At 41.2% G+C, this 21129-nt stretch overlaps 1 protein-coding gene across 1 annotated transcript in view; it reads right to left on the reverse strand.

Moving 5' to 3' along the window:
• Nucleotides 1-33: 33 nt before the first annotated feature.
• The window catches only part of VPS54 (VPS54 subunit of GARP complex), a 51134-nt gene continuing 30038 nt past the window's right edge, over nt 34-21129 (reverse strand). The window contains exons 13-24 of the mRNA XM_080342287.1: nt 20472-20809; nt 18437-18566; nt 17796-17977; nt 16800-16912; nt 15445-15508; nt 13164-13269; nt 9781-9868; nt 8124-8245; nt 7932-8012; nt 4230-4337; nt 3233-3327; nt 34-1277 (exon numbers count right to left, since the gene is read on the reverse strand). Of these exons, the coding sequence (XP_080198413.1) occupies nt 1172-1277; nt 3233-3327; nt 4230-4337; nt 7932-8012; nt 8124-8245; nt 9781-9868; nt 13164-13269; nt 15445-15508; nt 16800-16912; nt 17796-17977; nt 18437-18566; nt 20472-20809 (1533 nt within the window). The 3' untranslated portion in view covers nt 34-1171. The remainder of the gene's footprint in view (nt 1278-3232; nt 3328-4229; nt 4338-7931; nt 8013-8123; nt 8246-9780; nt 9869-13163; nt 13270-15444; nt 15509-16799; nt 16913-17795; nt 17978-18436; nt 18567-20471; nt 20810-21129) is intronic.

Raw genomic sequence — 21129 nt, forward strand, 5'->3', positions numbered from 1 at the left:
CTGTGATTTTATAGCTTTATTTTGACTGACAATTAATGACATCTGTTATGCTAACAGATAAGCATGCCTGTCTGAAGAAACCATAGGCGCGCACACACACTGTAGTAGACCATTCCATTGTACATAATCGGCACAGGGTTAGGCACTCAGACTATGGTTAGGTAAAGAGGTGTGAGGTGAAATACACAGGCACTTTTCCTTAGTACTGGCAGCATCCAGTCTTAAAAGGTAGTATTAAAAAACCTCTTCAATAAATTAATTTCAGTTGCACCTTCCTTAATGGTGTAACCTTTTATAAGCAGCCTAAAAACTTTATTTTCCTGCCTTGTTTATTGTGTCCTCTGTCTTTATACACACTGCTTTTGTGTCTTGAGAACTCTGGAGCAATTGGCAAAGTCCTGAATGGCCCTGTCCTGACCCTGCTGCCAGTGGCGATGCCCCATCCTGGGTGGGTGACTGCGGGAAACCATCCCCACACCAGCCTTGTTGTTACCTTTGAATTCCACCAGAAGCCCACTGTTAAAATGATCATTTCACAACTCTGTCCTGTAGGTAATGGCTTCAGGGAGCTGACAATTTGTTAGAGAAATCATCTCTTCAGATGGCAGTTTAGAGCCCAGCTGTGAAAAAACAGGACTGCTCCCTAACAAATCTGAATCCTATATGCCAGCAATCAAAAGACATTTATTTATATAAAGTTCTGTAAAAAAATAAATTTTAGAACAGCATAGTTTCATAGAGAAAAACATTATCTACAGAGTTCCAACTGCAAGATTTTTATGTTGTACCATCATTAAATAAGGTAGGACACCATGTGAATTTCATTGCACTAGAAGAAATGCAAAGCATCTTTTTAATATAAAGATATACAGAGCATTCTAGACAACTACAGCTGTGTTACAGCTATGTGTTCTTTTGGATTTGGTCCAAAGAAACCTGAGTCTGTTTCCAGAGAGAATGAAAAAACATTGCACAGACAGCTGATCACTTGTTTCTTGCTGAAGGACACTGAAAAGATCACTCCCTGCAGCTCACTCTGAGTCTAGTTTCCCCAACTATCAATAGTGCCCTTTCTTGGGCTCCGGTCTTAAGTATTCACCTCACAGGCATCGCGCTGCTTAGAAGAAAGTCGGTCTGTTGTCAGAGCCAAGTGACTGCTCGCAGTGGATTATCACCTCTTCTGCTCCCAAATTTCAGCCATGTTTAGGTCTAAGTTGTTAAGGCCTTTCAGAGCTTGAAGGTTTCCAGTGTAAAAAGCTACATCTGAAGTAACCAGTCTGCAGTGAAACATAAAAACAAGGTCAGCATCTGAACCTACTGCATCCATCTGGAGTAATCAGAAAAGCAGCCAGGGTTTGTCTATGATTTGGGCACACAATTACAACAATAAATGTTGTAATACTAAGCCTGGATTAGATATTTTAAGTATCAGCTCAAAACTCAATGCTACAAAGGTGGTTTATTTTACAGGTACATACCATGGTTACTGCTAGGTGTAAAACTAGTTATAGGGAAAGGAGATCAAACAACAAGTTCAGAAAAGTCATCAGGAATTAGGCATCTAAAACTCCTGTTCTCTTGCTGTAATGCCAGGCTTCTCTAGACGTGAATTTAGAATATTAATTATTGCAACATTAACTTCTGTATTCTAGAAGGTTAACAGCAAAACAGTTACATTGCTTGTAACACTTTATACAGTTAAAATCCCTCATACATCGTTACAATGTATCTAAGGATGACAGAAACATGATCATGATATTTCTAGTTAGAAAGAAGCAAGATGTAGGAGTAAAAATTGTATTTTCATAGTTTAAAAAAAAATTAACCAGGATTCACAGGCCTGGTTTTTTACTGTTATTACAGAAACAAGCAGTCTAAAACAGGATGAAGATCAGGAAAGCAGGTTTAAAACTAGGTCAATGAAGACTGCTGGAATATCAGCAAGTGAAATCCAGCATTTGATGTTTCCCTTTTCAAAAGGCCCTGACGACACACTGTGGGAAAGCTACGTTCTGAATTAAGTAACTGCTGCCATGAAGGAAACAAGACTTGGGCATCACTGTTTCCAGTGGCTGCTGAAACACTCCTGACAGCCAGGATGACTGTGCCGGAAAATGCACCACCAGCACATCACACCAACCCTCCTATCAAAAAGGGGTCCACATTCAGGCCATCCACCCACAAGCACTGAGCAAACCCAAAGGAGCAGGAGGAAGACAGTGCATCACACCATTCAGGACTAGAAACCCAAGGGTGAAACGCTCCCCAACGTGTTCTGGGTGCTGCAGCCCCACTCCAGGGAGCTTGTTGGCTTACAAATGCATTACTAAGTACCAAAGGCAAGTGCATGTTGTCTTGTAAATACACCACAAGTACAGAAAACCATTCCAGGTAAACACACAGAGGACAAGGATAAATAAGCTTAAGCATAAATTGGACAGAAACAAATGCCTTCTTTCGTTCTAGCAAGATTTGAAACACTTATAAACTTCCTTCTCTGGCTTCTTCAACCTAAGACAATGCCTTCTTGCATGTGGGTAGGCTGAGTGAATTTCACCCTTACTACACTTTAAATAAATAACCCTAGGTCATTAAGAAAGATTACAAGACTTATTGTTTCAGAGGACAATCCAACTTACAACGGGATTCAGCCTGCAAGAGGCTGCAGGCTTCCCCAGGAGGTGTGGGACGTTAGGCACAGCCTCTCAGGAGAGGGACCACTGACCTGGTTTGGTGATGGAGGGTTGGGCTGGGGCAGGAAAGGGGAAAAGCTCTGTCAGCATAATCTCTCTTTCAAGTTTAGTTCTGCTGTAAAAACTATTTCTGTAGAGAAGCTGCCCATTGCACAGGAGAAATACCACTTTTTCCTATTTTTACTTTGCTAGCAGCATGAGTCATCATCCATGATTCAAAACTGCTTCATGAACCACGCAACTCTTGAGAATCAAACTGTGGCTACTGCTGTCACACAAAAAGAGAAAAAGCAATCCGCAAACTGAGGGAACCTACAGCAGGTTTCCAGTGGGACAATACCCAAATCACAATCTATTACCAGGCTCACTGCATTCCTGGTTACTATGGGAAAGGCACAAGTCATGTCCTTTTACTGTAAGAAAGCTTCAAATGGAACACAAAACACAGAGCATGGCTGCATCTGCAATCACAACTTCCTTGCAGAAGACAAAGCATCCTTATTTAAATTAAGCAGTAAAAAAGAAGTGCCCAAACATACCCATTCAGAGGTCCTCCATCATTGACTACATTTAGGTGGGCCAGCTGCCTCTTCAGGTGAAGTTTGTAGCTTGCGTTAATTCGTAAAAACAACATCTAGAGGAAGCCACAGAACCAGAATAAGGAACTATCCCCACACTTGCATCACTGCATACAGCGAGGAAATACATTGCAAACACCTTAAATCACCAATCTGCGGTTTTGGTTTTACAATTCATGTGATTTTGCTTTCTGCCAGTCCTTCAGCCTCCTAATCTTTCTGGCCATTTACGATTTAACACACAAGACAGTATACAGCCTCACTTGTTATGTGTTGCACTTAGAGGACATGTTTGGAGCATGTATTTTAATTCCCTGTTGTCTGAAGCATCTAGCAACTTGTATTAAGGCAAGAAGATAAACCCCTTCCCTGTACTATAACCACTTAAAGTATTTTCTCTAAGAGAAATAATGAAAAACAGTTTGAAAGTACCATTTAATTTAGTGCAAAAGAGAAACTACAATTTAGTGCATTCAGTGACTATCGGTCCTTCCTGTCCTTAGATTTACGACTTTGCAGTAGCAGTAACTGCAGCAAAATACTGAAAAAGCACATCTGGTACAGTTTGGCCGCATAATGCATTGAGCAGGCCGCATTTGAGCAGCATTACAGAAGAATTCCCCAAAAGGGCAGTACTTGAGCCCCAAAATGTTGCCCTTTGTGTAGAATTTCAGCACTAATTCATGAAGTGAAGATTCACCTCTCTAGACACTAAAATGCAGCTTAAAATCCTGGAATCAGACAGTTCTTTTTGTGTGTCTCATCATTCTCCCTGCACGTCCAAACACTTCCTTCAGTTCAGACTGAGCTGTCTGCATGACTGCTGCCAACCCCTTTAATGTGTGGGTTTTGCAAAGACTCAGTTTTTTCCCCCCCCAAAAGCAGAAGTCTCTCTCGTTACTGAGTTCATGTGCAGTTGCAAGGGAGGTGTTACATGATTCTCAAAAATAACATTCACCTGAGTTTGCTCCTCAGGAAGGAGATCATATATAGCCTCATGCATCTTTGCCATTTGCTTGCAGATATTCCTGAAGCATGCTGAAGGAACAGGAGCCTTCACTTCATACTGCAAATGAAAACACAACCAGTTAGTCCTTTCTGCCACCTTCAATCCGTTTATAGAGAAGAATTTCCAACAGCCATCTGAAGCCCTTGATTGCTAATGACATCACAAATCATTCAGCATATCACAAATCAAAACGCCCACTGGGCACGATCTGTCTCAGCCAAGCACGACCACAAAACAATCTTTTAGCAGTTCTTGCTTCATAAGCAAATAGTAACTTTCAAACCAGTATGAAATCTAAGGATTACCCAACTTCATCTACTCATCTTTGTTAGTTTGCATAGTTTCTCTTTGCTCATTATCTTTTGTTGGTTTCCATTACCCTAAGAATTACAGATGCAAAGAGAATAACCACTGTGCCAGCTACACAGAGGCACACACGCTATGTGACCTGCTAGCTGCCCTCTCCTTCAGATTTGTGTGAGTCAGGGACAGACAAGCAATGATGAATACACCCCGAAGTACTTAATGAGAGAAGAATACTTCTCTAAGATCACATATATCCAAATTTCTGAAGCAAGCAGGAAAGGAAAGCATAAAGAAACGGAAACTTCTGAAAACTCAATATTGGCCACATAAAACTGCCGAAAACCCCACAAAAATGGGGCAGAAATACCTTGGAATCAAAGTAGGAAACATCCTTTCTCCTGGTGACTGAGATCCAAGAAACAAGACACTGGAAACCACCAGATGGTAAGAGATTTGCTACAAAGGGAACAAAATCCTTACATCCCCATCCTGGATAGGGAAGATTAGAATGTGATTTCAGAAGCGCTTTGATAAACTGTCCCAGGAACACTGAAGCCAGCTCTTCAGCTCCTGGTGGAGAGGCTGTGCCAGCACAGGCCTGGGTTAAACACTGGCAGGTCACCTTTGGTCAGCTGACACCTCCCCAAAGGGCCTTGCACAACTCAGTGGAAGAACCAAATCATTATAACTAAATTCTTTACGAACACCTTGGAGGAGACGCTCTCACACTAGTCTGACTTGTGAAAAACAACAAAGCTTGCCTGAGTGTGAGAGAAAACAAAAAAGGGGGGGGAGTTTTGAGAAAGCATTTACAGAAAAGCCAAACCGATGGCTACTTAAGAGGTGAAGTAGCAGACAAATAGTGCTTACTGCTTCCAGGAGCCCTGCTCCCTGCACAGCATACAGGATTGTGCCTCGAGACATGAGAGTTGAGCAACAAATGATTTACAGTTTACCAGCATGTTGTAAAGCCAAAGGGAACCGGCAAGCTGCAGTGATGGCTCTTGCACAGCTACAGGCAAATCAAACTCTTCATTGTGATGGGGAAAAGCAATAGCACCAGAAGGAAACATGAGCTCCAGCCCTGTGAGGCACTGGCCATTTTTATCTCCAGCTAAGGTCAACAGTGTGTAATACCATGAGGGATCAGACAAAAATTTACAGCTCTTTGGAGCAAACAGTCACAAGACGGCAAGCTCCAAGAGAAGCTAAGAACCCACGCTGGATTTTTTTTCTATGAACATTTATCCCTTTTTAAAAACCTACGCCTTTTTCAGTTGTTAATTATAGCCGTGTTAAATACCCCCGGATCCTGTTTTATCTCCCTGCCAAAGTTCACAGACAGATGCTGGGAACTGTCCATGCTGCTGTGAAGCGCCCGCTGAGCGCAGGTCTCACTGTGGGATGGCAGCTCCTGTCCCACGTGGCTCCCTGCGGGAAATGCAAGATTAACTCGCCAATGTTACCCAAGAGCCAGGTCAATGTCCCTTCCACTGGATCAAATGGTTTGTCTCCTACAAAGCATGATTCTAGATGGTGCAGTATTTGTTTTTAAAGCATTCTGGACATGTGCCACTACAAAACTTGCTTGCTTACTCATTCAGATTTATACACTTTAAAGCAAGTAACCACTTTATCCACAAGGCACTGAAATATTTGGACTCTCACAAAAATGTGTAACCCAAAGAACACGCTGACACGGCTGCACTGACATGCCCGTTTGCAAATTTCCTGGTTTTATGTGCTTCACAGCCTTCAATGCCAGGATTTCATTATTTCAGAAACAAGATGAGCCAAATTATGGGGTATGTTAGGAATGGAGACAAATAACAAATAGTCTTGTCTCCTTTTCTCCTGCAGTGTGTGGGTTGCACTCATGTGAGCCAGGCACTGTCACCCAAGCCTTTAAGAGCTCTAAGGGACAGGAATATTCTCAGTTTATAACTTGTGCCAGCTCACAAGAGGAGAATGGGCTGTAAAGATGGAAGGACAGTGAGAGATGGATACTTAGTACCTATTATCAAGAATTAGAAACTGTGCTACTGGTTTGGTGTGGGCTAACTTGTTTACTATCAATAATCTAAATTCTTGCATTTGTCTTTTATTTTCAATACATAAAGTGACCAAAAAGCCATGTTACTTCAGAGAACGGGTATTTTTGTGTGGGGCAAAAAACCCCAAATAAGTAGAACACTATTTGGATCTTTAGAAAAGGGCATAAACATGTTTTTAGAAGTGTAAACACAACAGGGGGCAGGGAATCCTAATTTAAATGCTTTGGGTATCTCCCCTCCTCCACCCCACTTTTTGGTAACACTTCATTAGCCAAAGAAACAGATGAAAAGATAAAGCACAACATCAAATAAACAATAAAATAACAGAAATGCTGCCTGTTACAGCCACCCCACTGCAGCCCCCATCAGCCTCTCCCCACCTTCTGCTCCACCAGAGACATTCTGTGCTTCTCAAGAGCTCTGACAAGGAGGGGTTGGCCATGGCCAGTCAATCAAGTCAGTAAAGAGTTAATTATTTTCTCTCATAAACCAGCTTCTTCCCCATCCCCCCTTTTTTTAAGCACATGAGATCCAAAGCAAAACACTAAGCTTTAAAAGCTCATGAACTTCATCCATGAGACCTGTGGGCCCAGGAGGTCCCATCTCAGGGCAGTCTCAGTGTATTCCACCTCAAGATTAGTCAGAGACTGGATTCAGCCCAGGACCAACCTGTTCCCCTGATGAGTGTTAAAAACAACAACAACAACAACAAAAATCATCTAAGAGCATTTCATGGGACAGCTGTAGCATTACTATGCAGCAGGAACTGCTAAGCACAGACCCCTAGCCCCAGCCAGGTCTGCAGCCAAACATAAGAGCTGGTCCTTCCCCTCCAAAAACTCTTCCTCCTCAGCAGTTTTTTGGTGTTTCCTCAGCTGCAGGAAATTACCACTCCCCACTTCCAAAGAGGCACCGTGGGGAAGAGCAGGAAGCAGGAACTGGCTCAGCCTGGCTGCAGACAAGAGCTGTCAGCGGATAAAACTGCTAAGGGTAGGAGAGTACTTCAGTTTCCAAACACAGAGCATCTGCGCCAGCCAAAACATTCCCGATACAGCTGAAGAGGTAAACAAAGAATATTTTTTCTGGGGGTGAAGGTGAATGACACCCAGGTGGCAAATGTTAACACAAACATTCCCAAGTACAGCACAGAGCTCTGTGTTTATACAGTTTAAAGAAGTTCAAAAAACTCCTGATTAGGAAAGTTTAATATTCCATTTGAAACATCTAGACTGTATACAATGAGACCTCCAATTGCTATTCAGAGTGTATAATTATTTCCATAAATCATTACCTTTGATAATAGTTTGTCGAATAAGCTATCCATTATGGCAACGAGCTTTGCTGAAATTTCAGCTATATGGTCGTGATAATCCTGTAATGGAAGAAAGCAGGTTTTATTTACTATATAATAACATTCATATTCTTCAGAGCATAGATGAAAAGCAGAACTTTGCACTTAATTAGGAAATGCCAAAAGAATTACCTTCATAATGTGGTCAAAATGCCTGAGCATGCTAAACTGCTTTGGCTGCAGTCGAGCTTCAAAATGAGCCCTGATAATGGGAATGTAGTGTACAATTAGCTGTAGGCAACGTGAAGAAAGGGCTGTAAATCCAGAAGCGAGAGAGGGAGAGAAAAATAGCTTAATTATTAAAGAGGAAGAGTCATTTTGTATAGACTGTATCTCCTTTAACATAACAGATCTGACACAATATTTGTTTCTGTTGGGAAACCCCATCCATTGAAGACACCAGGCTAACACCTGGCTATTCACATCCAGCTTCTGTAAGATACGGGATAAGGGACTAATTTTACGAGAGGCTTTAAGTGTCTACTTGACATTTTGAGCTCTGAGCACACACAGACAGAGAGATCTCAAAAGACCTGACTCATCAGCTACCTAACCTCGGCAGCCACATTCCCAAGGAATCACTACTTCTGCAGAAGGTGTACGTATAATAAACACACTGTCCCGCCAGTGCTGAGCTGCACAGAGCCAGCTCCTGGCAGGATTCTGAGACCTGAGCTTCTCCCATGTCCATCAGGTCCTGAGATGACAGCAGGACACATGCTGGTCACCACACTGGCCAATGCGGTGTATGCTTCTGAAGCAAAGACCTGGCCCAGCTCACTTGTGTCTGCTCCTGTGGCCCTTGGTGGGAAAGCCTCTCAACTCATCTGCCTCAAGTCATTCCCTTTTAAAAAGGGAAACGCAGACTGGTCATCAGGACGCGCTGACACATGAGAACTGCAAGGTCAAACTCCTGCTCAACCTATCACCAAAGGCTCTTAATTTCAGGAGACTGTTTAAAACTAGGGGTCTCGAGTAGCATGTTAGACTTTTCTGCAGCATGGAACTGGGCACCTAGCTCTCCCCAGCTTTTCAGAGCAGCTGAAGCAGTCCGGGCAGGTAACTTGGGGGCTGGCAATTCAGCTAAACAGCTGTACACTGGAAATGAGGAACTCTAAAGTCTAAATCATAGTTTGGATTCAGCACAGAGACACAGAGCCCTAAGTTACCTGACTGCGCCAGGACACTCGGCCACATAGAGACTAATCTTTGACTTGCAGCCACCCACAGGAATAATTTCGCGCATTACTGACACGCGGTTATAACCCGCAGGAGCTGTGTGTGGACACGGCATTGCAGAATACAGCACCACAGGGCAGACAGGACAGCACAGCTCAGCAAAATGCACAGGGAGACGGGGTCTGGCTGCATTCCTCTACTTACGTACCTCCCATCTCAAGATCTGAACACTAAGCAGCTCCCAAGCATGCCAGCATCATCACTTAAAAAGTAACTGCACCTTCCCACAATCAAAAGATTTTTGTGGAAAACTTCCTAGTCTGCATATTTGTTCTGATGTTTCCTTCAAGTGACACAGTCAAGCTTTACGTTTAAAGTGATCCAGTAGACAGCAAAGGAATGTGATGGATTTCAGTGCACCCCTTAATCAGACAATTCACTGGCTTTTATACGTTTTACCCCCTAACCAGCAAGATCTTATCACCCTCTGTGTTCCATGCATGGCACCGCAACACAAACATAGCTTATATATGTTTAGGTGTTGTTTTTGTTTCTTTTTCTTTTTTTTTTTTTGGATAAGCTTTGACATTTTAAATATAGAAATGCATACCTAGGTTTTTTGTAGTGATTGTTTTCAAACCAACAACTTGTAATGCACCAGCTCCAAGCACTAGTTGGCAACTTCTAGAGTTGAAATACTGTAAGAAAAAGATAGTGGAAATTTATGCTGACTCTTTAACAACTACACATAACCACAGTTTAGAAATACCATCAATAGAATTCCACAAGATTAAGCAGATTATTACAAAATAAAAGAAGGCCAGTACCAGGGTTTCCATATACTCCTTGCTACAGAGGAGTCCAGGACTCCTAACTAATAAGACAAAAGGAACTTTTTCCCCACTTGCAGTAGTCATTGGCCCATACTATTTATTTGACCCAGTTTATGCCAAAGCACTCAAGGCAGTGTTTCAGCGCAGGGAAGCAGAGATATTGTTGTTAAAAACACAGGGGCTCAGTGATTTCAATTAAGGGAATTATTTCTGCTTCTCTATGAGACTTTTGGGTGAGGCCTCTCTCAGTGTAAAAGTAGACTTGCTATGTTCAGCCTTACTTTGAAAGTTGTACACAAGAATAGTTTTATACTAGAAATACATAAAATGTACTTCACAAACCAGAGCCTTGGGTGAAGGGTAAGGATCTCACTAGTGCTGCTGAGTAGACAAGTGCAATATGAGGATGGAAATTATCAAAAGAATAAGTTTCTGCTCTGGCTTTAGACCTTCCCCACCGCTGATGTTAAAGAAAACTTGAAAGCACTAAAACTCTCTGCTTCTGAAGTGGCTGAATCTGTGTTTGTAACACTATAAAATACTGAGATTAAGAAATGGCACACAGATGATGATAAGCCATGTTAAAAACCAATTCTGTAAGAATTCCAGGTATAGTGGATGACTCATGACAATCTTCCTAGCTTAGTTCCGGGACAAAATAAGTTATCACTAAATGCACACAGGCCAGCAATGTCTCTGGGCACTAAGACAGTTCCTGTTAGCATAGTCTGTCTTATTTTGGAATTTTGGTCCACCACTCAGCTTGAGACACCAGAAATTCTAGACTGGCTTGGATGATGCAGTAGAGACAGCAGAGCCATTGCTGCTGTCCCCGATTCCTGCTCTGAATGGAGAGAAGTGCCAGGGCTCATGTCTGAGCAGAACTGTCCTGGGGTGGAACTTGGGAGACAAAACCTACAGAGAGCTGACCCTTTCTTTTACACCCAAAGAAAGATTCACAAAGAATTGTGATGAGGTTGCCCTTGCAGCTTGCGTCTGCAACACAGGAAATTTTCATTCACATAGTGCTCCTCTTTTGTAGGGCCACAATCCCGCTTTGTGGGTCTTGCTCCATGATAACGTTAGGAACAAACCGAAAATTTCAACCCCCCTTGAGTAAAAATAGTAAAAAATTGTTCTATTAGCTGGAGTAAGTCACAAAACTAAGGAGCAGAGAGGACATGCTGTGAGCACTGCAAACCACTCTGCCAGCATGGTGTATCCAAGGCCAGAAAAGCAAACCAGACCTAGTGCCGCAACTGAACCTGAGCTACATGTGGCCCCAACCTGCGAGAGGCATAACCTGCTCTGCTCTCAGACCGCAGTCAGGATCCGAAACTGTCTGACATTCAAACACCAGGACTTGTGCCTCCTGGTGGACTTCAGGAGTAGACCCACTGAACAGACAGATACATCCTACACAGCCTAAAGCTGCTCTGAGGTATTTAGCTCAGGTTAGCACCAACTGATTGACTGCACGGCAGACCCTTAAAAACATGCTCTATAAAGGATGATAGGCACTTGTACTCTCCCCCTGCCTTTTGTAGCTATTACTGTTACCAGATGGCCTGCTGCAGACAAAGCAGCAAGGAAGCAGCATTCCCAAAACATCAAAAGAGCAATACCTCCTCCTTGTGACTGCTTGGAGGAAAGCATTTCTGCATTCTGGCACCATGGCTGCCTACCTTCTCTTACCTGCACCAGCTAAATGACTCCAGTAATAACAAACCTGTTTTTCTTCATACACAGGTGTCACTTCATTCTGGTTGCAGCCACAGTTCAAAATGGCCTGGAATTTCACTACCAGGGAACACTTTGCAGCTTCCATTACAATAAAGACTAGCTCTCGCTACCTTCAAAATTTGCTAGCTCTGACAGCTGTCAACCTGCAAGGACACCTTGGGTGGCTCTTGTTTTGTTCAAAATGTAATAAATGAGCTTTTGTTTTTGCTAGCTGCTCTTGTCATCACTGATGGCACCTTGCTGTCAGACAGGAAATGCAATAATTTAACTGCATGTGACAAACGAATATCAAGGAATAAAACACAAATTACATAGAGCTAGACGGAACAAGATATGGTAGGGAGAGAGAAGTAACACAGAGATGCAAATCTGGCCAAGTTTAAAGCATCTACTGCTATTCTACCTGCAAAAAGGTGCTGTAAGACCTGAGTGAAGCAGCATCTAGAGAACAAGAGGTGAACATTCCCAGTTCCAGACTGACTGCTTTGCCTTGGATAGTGCCTTCAAAGCAGAAGGTTTGTGGATGAATCTGAATGATGACTGTGGGGAGGAGTGTTCCTGCATCCAGTTATTCAGGTAAGAATCACCAACAGGAAGATTATTTAAAAGTCCATCTTCTAGGCTGCGTTTCCTGTCCCCCATCTTACATAAAATACACTTTTGGAGAGTAGAATCTGTTCGTCTTTTACAGATTATGCCTATGTTTAGAACTCTAATACCAGACATAACCTTTGTAGGCAGCAGAGACACATGTGAAAACCTTCAAATAAATTAACTGCTAGGCTTTGAAGCATACATATACATATATATATATACATATATATATATATATATGACAGTTTCAAGACGCATTCATGTGCTCCTTTTACTATTGCTTACTTCTATTATCTTGCAGTATCTGTGCTTTACCGAGTTTGCACTTCCCTAGCGAGAAATAAATGACAAAAAGGTTCTGGTCTTCCATCATCTTTACATTTACAACAGAAGCTTCATCCCACACTATTTTTCATGCTTCTGCTGACTATACCTCTACTGACTTGTAAAAAAATAAGGGATTAATTTCCTTCCTGTACATAGATATATCTCTGTGGCATCTGAGATCAAATTGCTTTTTCTTCAGAAGCATTAATCCTACACCCAGCCTGAAGGACAGGCAGCTGTGACAAACACTGCTAGATGGGATTTCCAATACTCCAGCTAAAGAAGAGGAAAGACAGCCTTCCCAAAGTTAATTCACGCAAACGACATCTTTAATGCCCTTAGCTTAAAAGGCTACCTTACGGCACAGTAACAAACACAATCATTTCTAGACAATTTATATCATTTATATGAAATCGGAAAAGCACATGAAGCATTACAGAGAATAAGACATTTTCTCCACCTTAAATACTCCCAGATGGTACATTTGGAGTCATACCTTCAGTAAATCAGACAGGCGGGTAAGCATGTCAGTGGTGATGGAAGGAATGTTATCAACACACTGGCAGTACTCGAGGATTATTCTTATTAACAGCAATACTGTCCTACAAGAGAGGAAACAGCCAAATATGTCATCTCAGTGCATAGAATATGCTGGAAAAAAAAAAATCAAACACAGGACACTCATCTTGATAGAAAGCTACCTAATGCTAAAGATTACAGCATTAAATAAACCCATCACATGATCTGAAGTAGAACATCAAAGAAGATATACATAAAGATGGTTATAAAGAATACCTATTCCACAGGATGGTGCATGGAAAAAGTACTTAACTTCTGAGAGAAAAATCTCTCAGGTTGATTGGTATAACTTATTAATTTCCAAAAAAGCTACTGTGGAACTAGAAGTCTCCATACAGATGTTGGCAGGGGACAAAAAATACAAAGCTCTTATCTTATACTACTGTATAATTCTGGCCAACTTTGAGCAAGTATAAAAATCCACTGAATGTAGACAACAACCACCATTGGAAAGAATGAATGCTAAGGAGTCACAAAAAGAGAAGGCAGCTGTGAAGAGACAGTATCATATATTCAAAGATGCTCAACACCCGTAATTTCCCCTGAATTCTGCAGGCACTGGAGCCTCTGGGAGCTACTGGATCAAACTGGGAAGGCTCCAGCAGGTATGCTCTTTTGAATTCATATACAAAGATGACAGGAAAACTAAGGCAATATCTAATGTTGAGAGTAGATATTCTAACATTTCAAAAACTTAAATCTCTTTTTTCCTTTAGGCACTAGAGTGCAGAAAGATGATGAGCAATCAACTGCAAATAAACACCTAGAGAATTTTTGGGGAACATCAAAGCTTTTTTTCATGAATGCATTTTATTTGCTTAAATACAATGAAACTGTATGTAGAAATGTGTAGAACTGAAACAAGTATTTGCACCAACATGAAGCTAACATTGCTTCATAGAGGTAAATATAACAAGTTTCAAACAGGCAGAGGTGGATTATCAAAGACATCATCTATTAAGTAAATTTTATTCCTTAAACCATGTTCAAATAACCTGAAATGCTCTTTTACAGTGATATCATCTGGCTGGCACCAAAGTTCTGAGCCATCAACTTACATTCCAATTGAACAATAATGCACCACCATGAAGCAACTCCTAAAATGACTGCTGGTCAAAGACATTATGTAAATCAGAACTTTTAAATTTGGGCTAAACTGATGTTAGAACTCTGGGGAGGGAGATCTTCCAAGTTTTACTCCCTCCTCAAAAACACTCTCATGCATATTTAATGCTTAAGTCTCTCAGTCTTTGGACACATAGCTGCTCCTAAATGAAAGTGGTATGTGAGTATTACATATTTTAAAACATCTGTGATACAACCAGCTTTAAGAAACTACTTTCCAATCCAGAGCAATCAGGATACCAAGAAACAGCATGTGCAGCTTCTGAGAAAGCCCATAACTTATCTCTTATTCTGAATGAGATAAGTAATCATTCAGTAGTGGACTCATGTATTTTGGGGTTGTTCAGCCTGGAGAAGAGAAGGCTCCAGGGAGACCTTATTGTGGCCTTTCAACACTTAAAGGAGCCTGTAAGAAAGATAAGGACAAACTCTTTAGTAGGGCCTGTTGTGACAGAACAAGGGGAATGGTTTTAAACTAAAGGAGGGGAGATTCATACTAGTCAAAAGGAAGGAATTTTTTAGAATGACAGTGATGAAACACCGGCCCAGGTTGCCCAGAGAGGTGGTAGATGCCCCATCCCTGGAGACATCCCAGGCCAGGCTGGACAGAGCTCTGAGCAACCTGATCTGGGTGAAGATGTCCCTGCTCATGGCAGGGGGGATGGACCGGATGAGCTTTGGAGGTCCCTTCCAACCCAAACTATTCTATGGTTCTATGATTTTTGCCAGAGATAACCTCTAATACAAGAAATAACAAGTGTGCTGTGAAGACAAAACTGTATTTTCATGACTCTGTGTTTTCATTAAATAATTGAGAAAAAAAATATTCAAATGAAACCATAAATTTCAGCCTAGTCATTTATACAAGAAACAGCACGTTAATGGACAGAAGAGCTTGCAATGTCTTATAACTGTTTGGGAACTAAAGAGAAAGTAGTCTGTGTAAGGAGAAGGTGGGTTTGTTTTTTTTTTTTAATTTAAATAAGATTGATAAAGCCTTTAGTGTTCATCACAGTTCTATTCAAAAGCTCTTGCCAACTAACCCACTGCTAATAGAAAAGAGTATGTCTTACCCAACTGTTGCATATTTTTGTCCTTCAACAATAAGGAATTCAGTTGGCTTTCTTTCTTCAGTAGCTAGACATTGTAGCAAAAAAAGGAAGAGATAGGTTGAACTGAAAAGTACCACCAAAAAAAAGCTTATTTCTAAAAATTTAGTGTTCGTTTGCTAAGGCTTGAAAAAAATCACAATCAATCTTTGGAACACTGCTCTCTTTTACGATATTTTTTTATACAGTTGGCCACTCATCATAATTATTACCAACTGTAAAGTTACTTTATTATCTGCTGGGATTTTAGATCAAAATCCTCCAAAGTTCCACAGTTACTATGGACCTAGAAATTTCAAATACAACAGGTTACAAACAGAAGAAGAAAAGAAAAAAAAAAGTCACTAGGTTTTCTAATCTACATTCTCAAATTATTTGCTGTTTACATTAATGTTTCAGCTTCAAACCACTTCCTCCTCCGGCTTCATAGTAGAAGCTCTTACTAATGCATTTTTTCATGCTAAAATTGATGCCACCAGTTTCCTATCTTCCTGAAGGAAGCTGAAAGAGCTTCCTTTAAGAGCAGTGGTCAATTGAGGGTATTTTGGTGTCATGTTCCATAATTGGAGTGATTATTGCTTAATGTGCTCTCCGTCTCTACTATATTCCTTTTGGAGGGTTGATGTTTCTCCATTGTGACACTACTGTATTTTCTTCCTTATTATCTATTGTCATTTTCTTTCCCCTCCATGTATGTCTTCTTCCTCTTCTAGCTGTTCACACACATTCATTGCTGCAATACTGCATGAATATCCCCGAACACATTATGCATTCCCATTTTGTGCACGGGGAAATGGGGCACAAGGAGGTAAAAAAGTGGCTTGTCTGAGGTCAAATGAGGTTTCTGTGGCAAGGTAAATAATGGAATGTACATGAGTTTTCAATTCCATGAGCAGCCACATGTCGTGCTGCCTCTCATTTGAACAACTGGCAGATGAAGTAGTGGGAAGAAGTGAGGAGGGCTGAACACATGCACGTGCAACACTTCAGTGGTATGTTCTGAGGAAAGATTTAATCTGTGCAAAGACCGTAAGACTCTACTCTGGGAATACTCATATAAAATAAGTAGAAATAAGTAGCTCCCTCCCTGTGATAATACTTAAACGAGTTCTCAAAAATAAATAAATCTTTTAAGGTAAACACAAGAAGTTTCAACACCAGTAAACAAAGGAAAAAAAAAAAGTATCAACTTCCTTCTGATGCCCCCAGAAGGCAGGGAGCAAGCACAGATCAAGACTGACAGAGTATGTCCTTCAACATTCAACAGCAGCATTTGCCGATAATACATTCAGTTAACACTAGGACTGCTAGATACATACCTGCTGGTTTTTTTTCAGGGAGAGAAATTCTGCCATCTGACACCGAATCGACAAGATCCTGAAACTCGGCAGGAACTTCAGCTTGCTTCCAACGCTCGTTGTCCAAGAGCAGGCTAGTTAGAAACACAAAAGAGAGGAGGCTGAGAAAATGAAATTCTTCTGCCTGTAATTCTGTGGAATCAAGACTAACATTATGTCATTCATCTTCATTAGAAAGAAGTGCCCAACAACTGGCAGTAGCAAAACAGAAGATCTCACCATTTATTCATTCAATCTGTCGCAAAGGACAAAAGATAACACTAGGCAATAAAGGTCCTTACAAGATCACTGCCACAGAAGTAACAGGTAAATGCAAGAATTTTAAGAGCTTTTGATGGATGAGAGCAAAAAGACTTGATGTGTATTACTGAGAAGGCTGTTCCCAAGTGGAGTGAAATTCTTTAAATGGTTGTTTTGGAGGGGTTTTGGGTTGTTTGTTGTTGTTGTGGTGAGGTTTTTTAGTGTCTTTTTTTTGTGTGTTTTTTTGTGGTTTGTTTTGTTTGTGTGTTGCTGTTTTGTTTAAAAAAACCCCAAACAAACAACAAAAAACAACAAAAACCACAACACCACACCCCCCCCCCCCCCCCAACAAACAAACAAAACAGAACCAAGCACAAACAGAAAACACCCCACAAAACACAGCTGAGAGTCAATTATCCTGAAGTTACTTAACCCGAGACAAAATCCTGCCCTTCAGTGTCATTTCTGGGTATATCCTGTAGCTGTTACTGTCCTTATTAACTGCAGAACAACCTAGTTTGAAGAAATTAACTTACGGAAACAGTAAAAATCTAAACCAATTTAAAACAACTGGGGTTTAATACAGCTTTTTTTACCCCCTGCTCTTAAGTACAACTGGCTTACTAGTGTTCTAGGCAACAGAACATTGTGTTTGCCTGGCTTATAATTGATAAAATTATTCATGTAACAACATAAAGGTTTTCTACCCAGAGATACCTTAGTTTCGTCTTCCTCTCCTCATGGAATCTGTTCACAAATCTATTGGCTTGACTCTGAAGTGCTCCTCGCAAGGACATACTTTTGCGGCCACAGATCTGCTCAGTATCCAAGATAAAGCCTTCCATCAAGCGAGAAAGAGCAACAAACTCACTGGAATTCAGCTTCTCTAGGAAGCCATCCTATATGAAAGGAAAACCATTGTAAGACGACATAACACCACAAAAATTCAGAGATGTAAAGAAATAACCAGTCAGCATGTCTGAGGGCTTCTAGTATTTTAAGAAGCACATTATTTAACCCTGCATGGGACAGAGAAGGCAGACTGCAGTGCAAGCAGCTACCTTGTCATAGATACATATTCTCTGCATGGATCTCCAAAGACAGCAAGTCAAAATATTAAAAAGGGGTATTAAAAAAAAAAAAGGCAGCAGAAACCCACATTGCTTTAAAATGACATGATATGTTAATGCCTGTGTGCTGTGGGCATTAATTAACATCAAGTGCCCGTGGCAGCAGGAAGAGTTACTTAATTTCAGTTGAGAATGCCAGTTCAGAAGTCTCACTCATTAAATCAGTAACTTGGAGTAAATCCTCATTAAGGATGAGACACCAACAGCAGTCTGACCCAAGCGCCTTACCTTTGCTCTTGCCATAAGGAACTTGACTGAACGATCGTGGCAGATATCAGAGGCATTATAAAGCAACTCTTGAATATTGTTTGCCAGCCTGACCAGTTCCAGGTCAGTCAGCTTCATGTCATCGCTGATCCTACAAATGACAGAACCAGTTGGTTGAGCATAAATTTATACATATATATATATGCATATATAAAAGTATTTCTGCTCACAGATTGAAGAAGGAAGGAGCCTTGCAGCAACTGTCAAATGCACTCAGTTAACGACCAAAGTCACTTTGTACAGATGGCATCTCCTAAGCTGCTGTCAATGTCATGTCAGTCCCGCTAACAAGGAAATGCACAACTGCACATCCTTATATTTTTTTTCAAATTCACATTCTGATTGCCATTAATGGCTTAAGAGTAAACACAATATGGCCATTACTAATACAACAAATATTATTAACATTTATAGAGCTAAAATTTACTCAGCTCCTGTAACACTTGAGCATCACAAGAGGTGACAGATAAAACAACATTTTTCTTCCAGTGCAAGTGTAAGGCCTAATATAAGTGATCTGCACTCCTCACCACCTTGTTCTATAGACTGTCATTCTATTAGCTCTCTAGACTTCAGGTTCCTAAGCTGGTTCTTTCTTAAAAACTTTCTGTGATTTGTCACTGTTTAGAGGCTAATGCATAGCACAGTTCTGCCATTTCTGTAATTAGTTAAGATAACAATCTTCTGGTCCAGCGTGGCTGCTCAAAAGGAGCATACTGACAGTATGAAAGGAGAGAGAAAATGCAGGATGCTACAGAGCAGCAACTGGACTAATATTGCTGTAACACTGTAATTTTATTAGCCTGCTCCAAACACAGAGCAGATGTGCAAAGAAAAGCAGAAGAGGGATGAAGCAAGTTCATTTTAGAACAAAATTATGCAGCCAGCCTCAGAAACAACTTTATTGCTCCAGAGCACTAGCTGTGTGGAGTATTTTTAGCCAACTTGGCAAAATGCTGCAGACCAGTTTGAATCCAACCCCCTTCTTCTCTGCTCCTCACTGTAACCCCCTTGGACTCCTCTTCACATTGCATTTCTCTTCCAGCATACAACAGATGTTTGGACATACATAGATCTGAATTTGTTTTACGCGCAGCATATTTATTTTATATCTATCTTCTTTGGCCAGTATCGAGATTTGAAGGGGGCAGGTGCCTATCAAAACTGACAGTTGCTCAAATACAAAAGCACAGAGACTTGAGTACCAATCCACCAGAGCGATCAGGCCACTTGCTATCTTCCATCTTTCAGCAGGGCAACACATGCTATTTCAATTTTGCTTCATAAAACTCTGTATCCAGACCTGCTGGCTTTTGAAATGGCTTGTGCCCAAGTCCCACACACATCATGCTTGGTTCTCTTTTACAAAGGTAGCTGTGAATTGCAGCCATGAATAAGGTATGCACAAAAGGTTGACAAAAAGGTTACAAGCCGAGTGTGGAGCACCACAGGGCAGCAGTGCCTACGTTACCAACACACTGAGATAAATTTATTTAATCATGCAAGTCACAGAGTTGACAATGAGCAATAGATTTTTCTCTAGAATCTATCCAGGTGTGTTCCATGAAACCACTTTAAATAAATACAGAAAAAAACAGCTGTAGGGGACATGCATGGGAAACAGAGATGCCTCTGCCAGCTAAAGGCATGACAAAATGACCAGTCTTTCATGTAAGCGAGACTTGCATCTCTCCTCTCTCTACAAAAGCTGAAGAGATGGAGAAGGGGCCCTTTTCTGTAAGAAGTCACATAATCAGTACCCACAACACCACACATACGTCAAAGCGAGGCAAATGAAACCAAGACGAGCTGGGGACAGTACAGTCTGACGGCAGTATCTAGGGGCAGCGGTGGAGAGCCATTCCCCTTCACTTATGTAGAAAAGCACATTCTTCCAAAGTAATTTTTGTACTGTATCATCAGAAATAACCACCTGCACCTAACACCTTGTTTCTGACATGTTTCAAAGTGCAGACGGGCAGCACATTTTACTCACATCATCTCCACTCCCCCTGGAGTAACAGAAGACGATGTTTGCTCTTTGCTGGATGAGGAATCTGTAGTGCACTCTGGTTCAGAGACTGAATCGCTGCTACAGGGCTCGCTGTTTGGTGAAGTGTTTCTTTGAGAGGTAGTGTCAGCTGCAACAGATGGGAGGTCCCCTTCGCCGAATGCATCGCTTATAAACATGCCTTCGTGAGTCAGGTAAGCCACTTCTGTGTCCACCGTACTGTCTTTAGCAGAGTTCTTTTGTAAGGTGTCCTCCAGGTCTCTGTTTTTTTGGTTCTTGTCTAGAACCAAGAAAACCACGCTACGGATACTATTTAACGTTGCCTGGAATCAAATATAACTTTTATTACAAAAAACAACAAAACCCTGTGCCACAAGCTTGCACGAGAAACATTTTCTTTTACCCATGAAATAAAACTAAATCCTGGCTTTATTTTCTATTGTATAATTAGCATTCAGAGACAGACCCATTCGTCTTTGATGGTAACCAATATCAGATGTTTCTGAGAACGGTGAAAGAAACCTCATTTGGAGCAATCTAACACATACAAAAGTTCTGTCCTAATCCCTAGCAGCCTGAAATGGATGTAATCATGCAACAAGAGGTATTATCTCTTTTCCAGTGCTCTCTTTGTTAGCACTAA

The sequence above is a fragment of the Nesoenas mayeri genome, assembly GCF_963082525.1.
Source record: "Nesoenas mayeri genome assembly, chromosome: 3".
Classification (NCBI taxonomy): Eukaryota; Metazoa; Chordata; class Aves; order Columbiformes; family Columbidae; genus Nesoenas; species Nesoenas mayeri.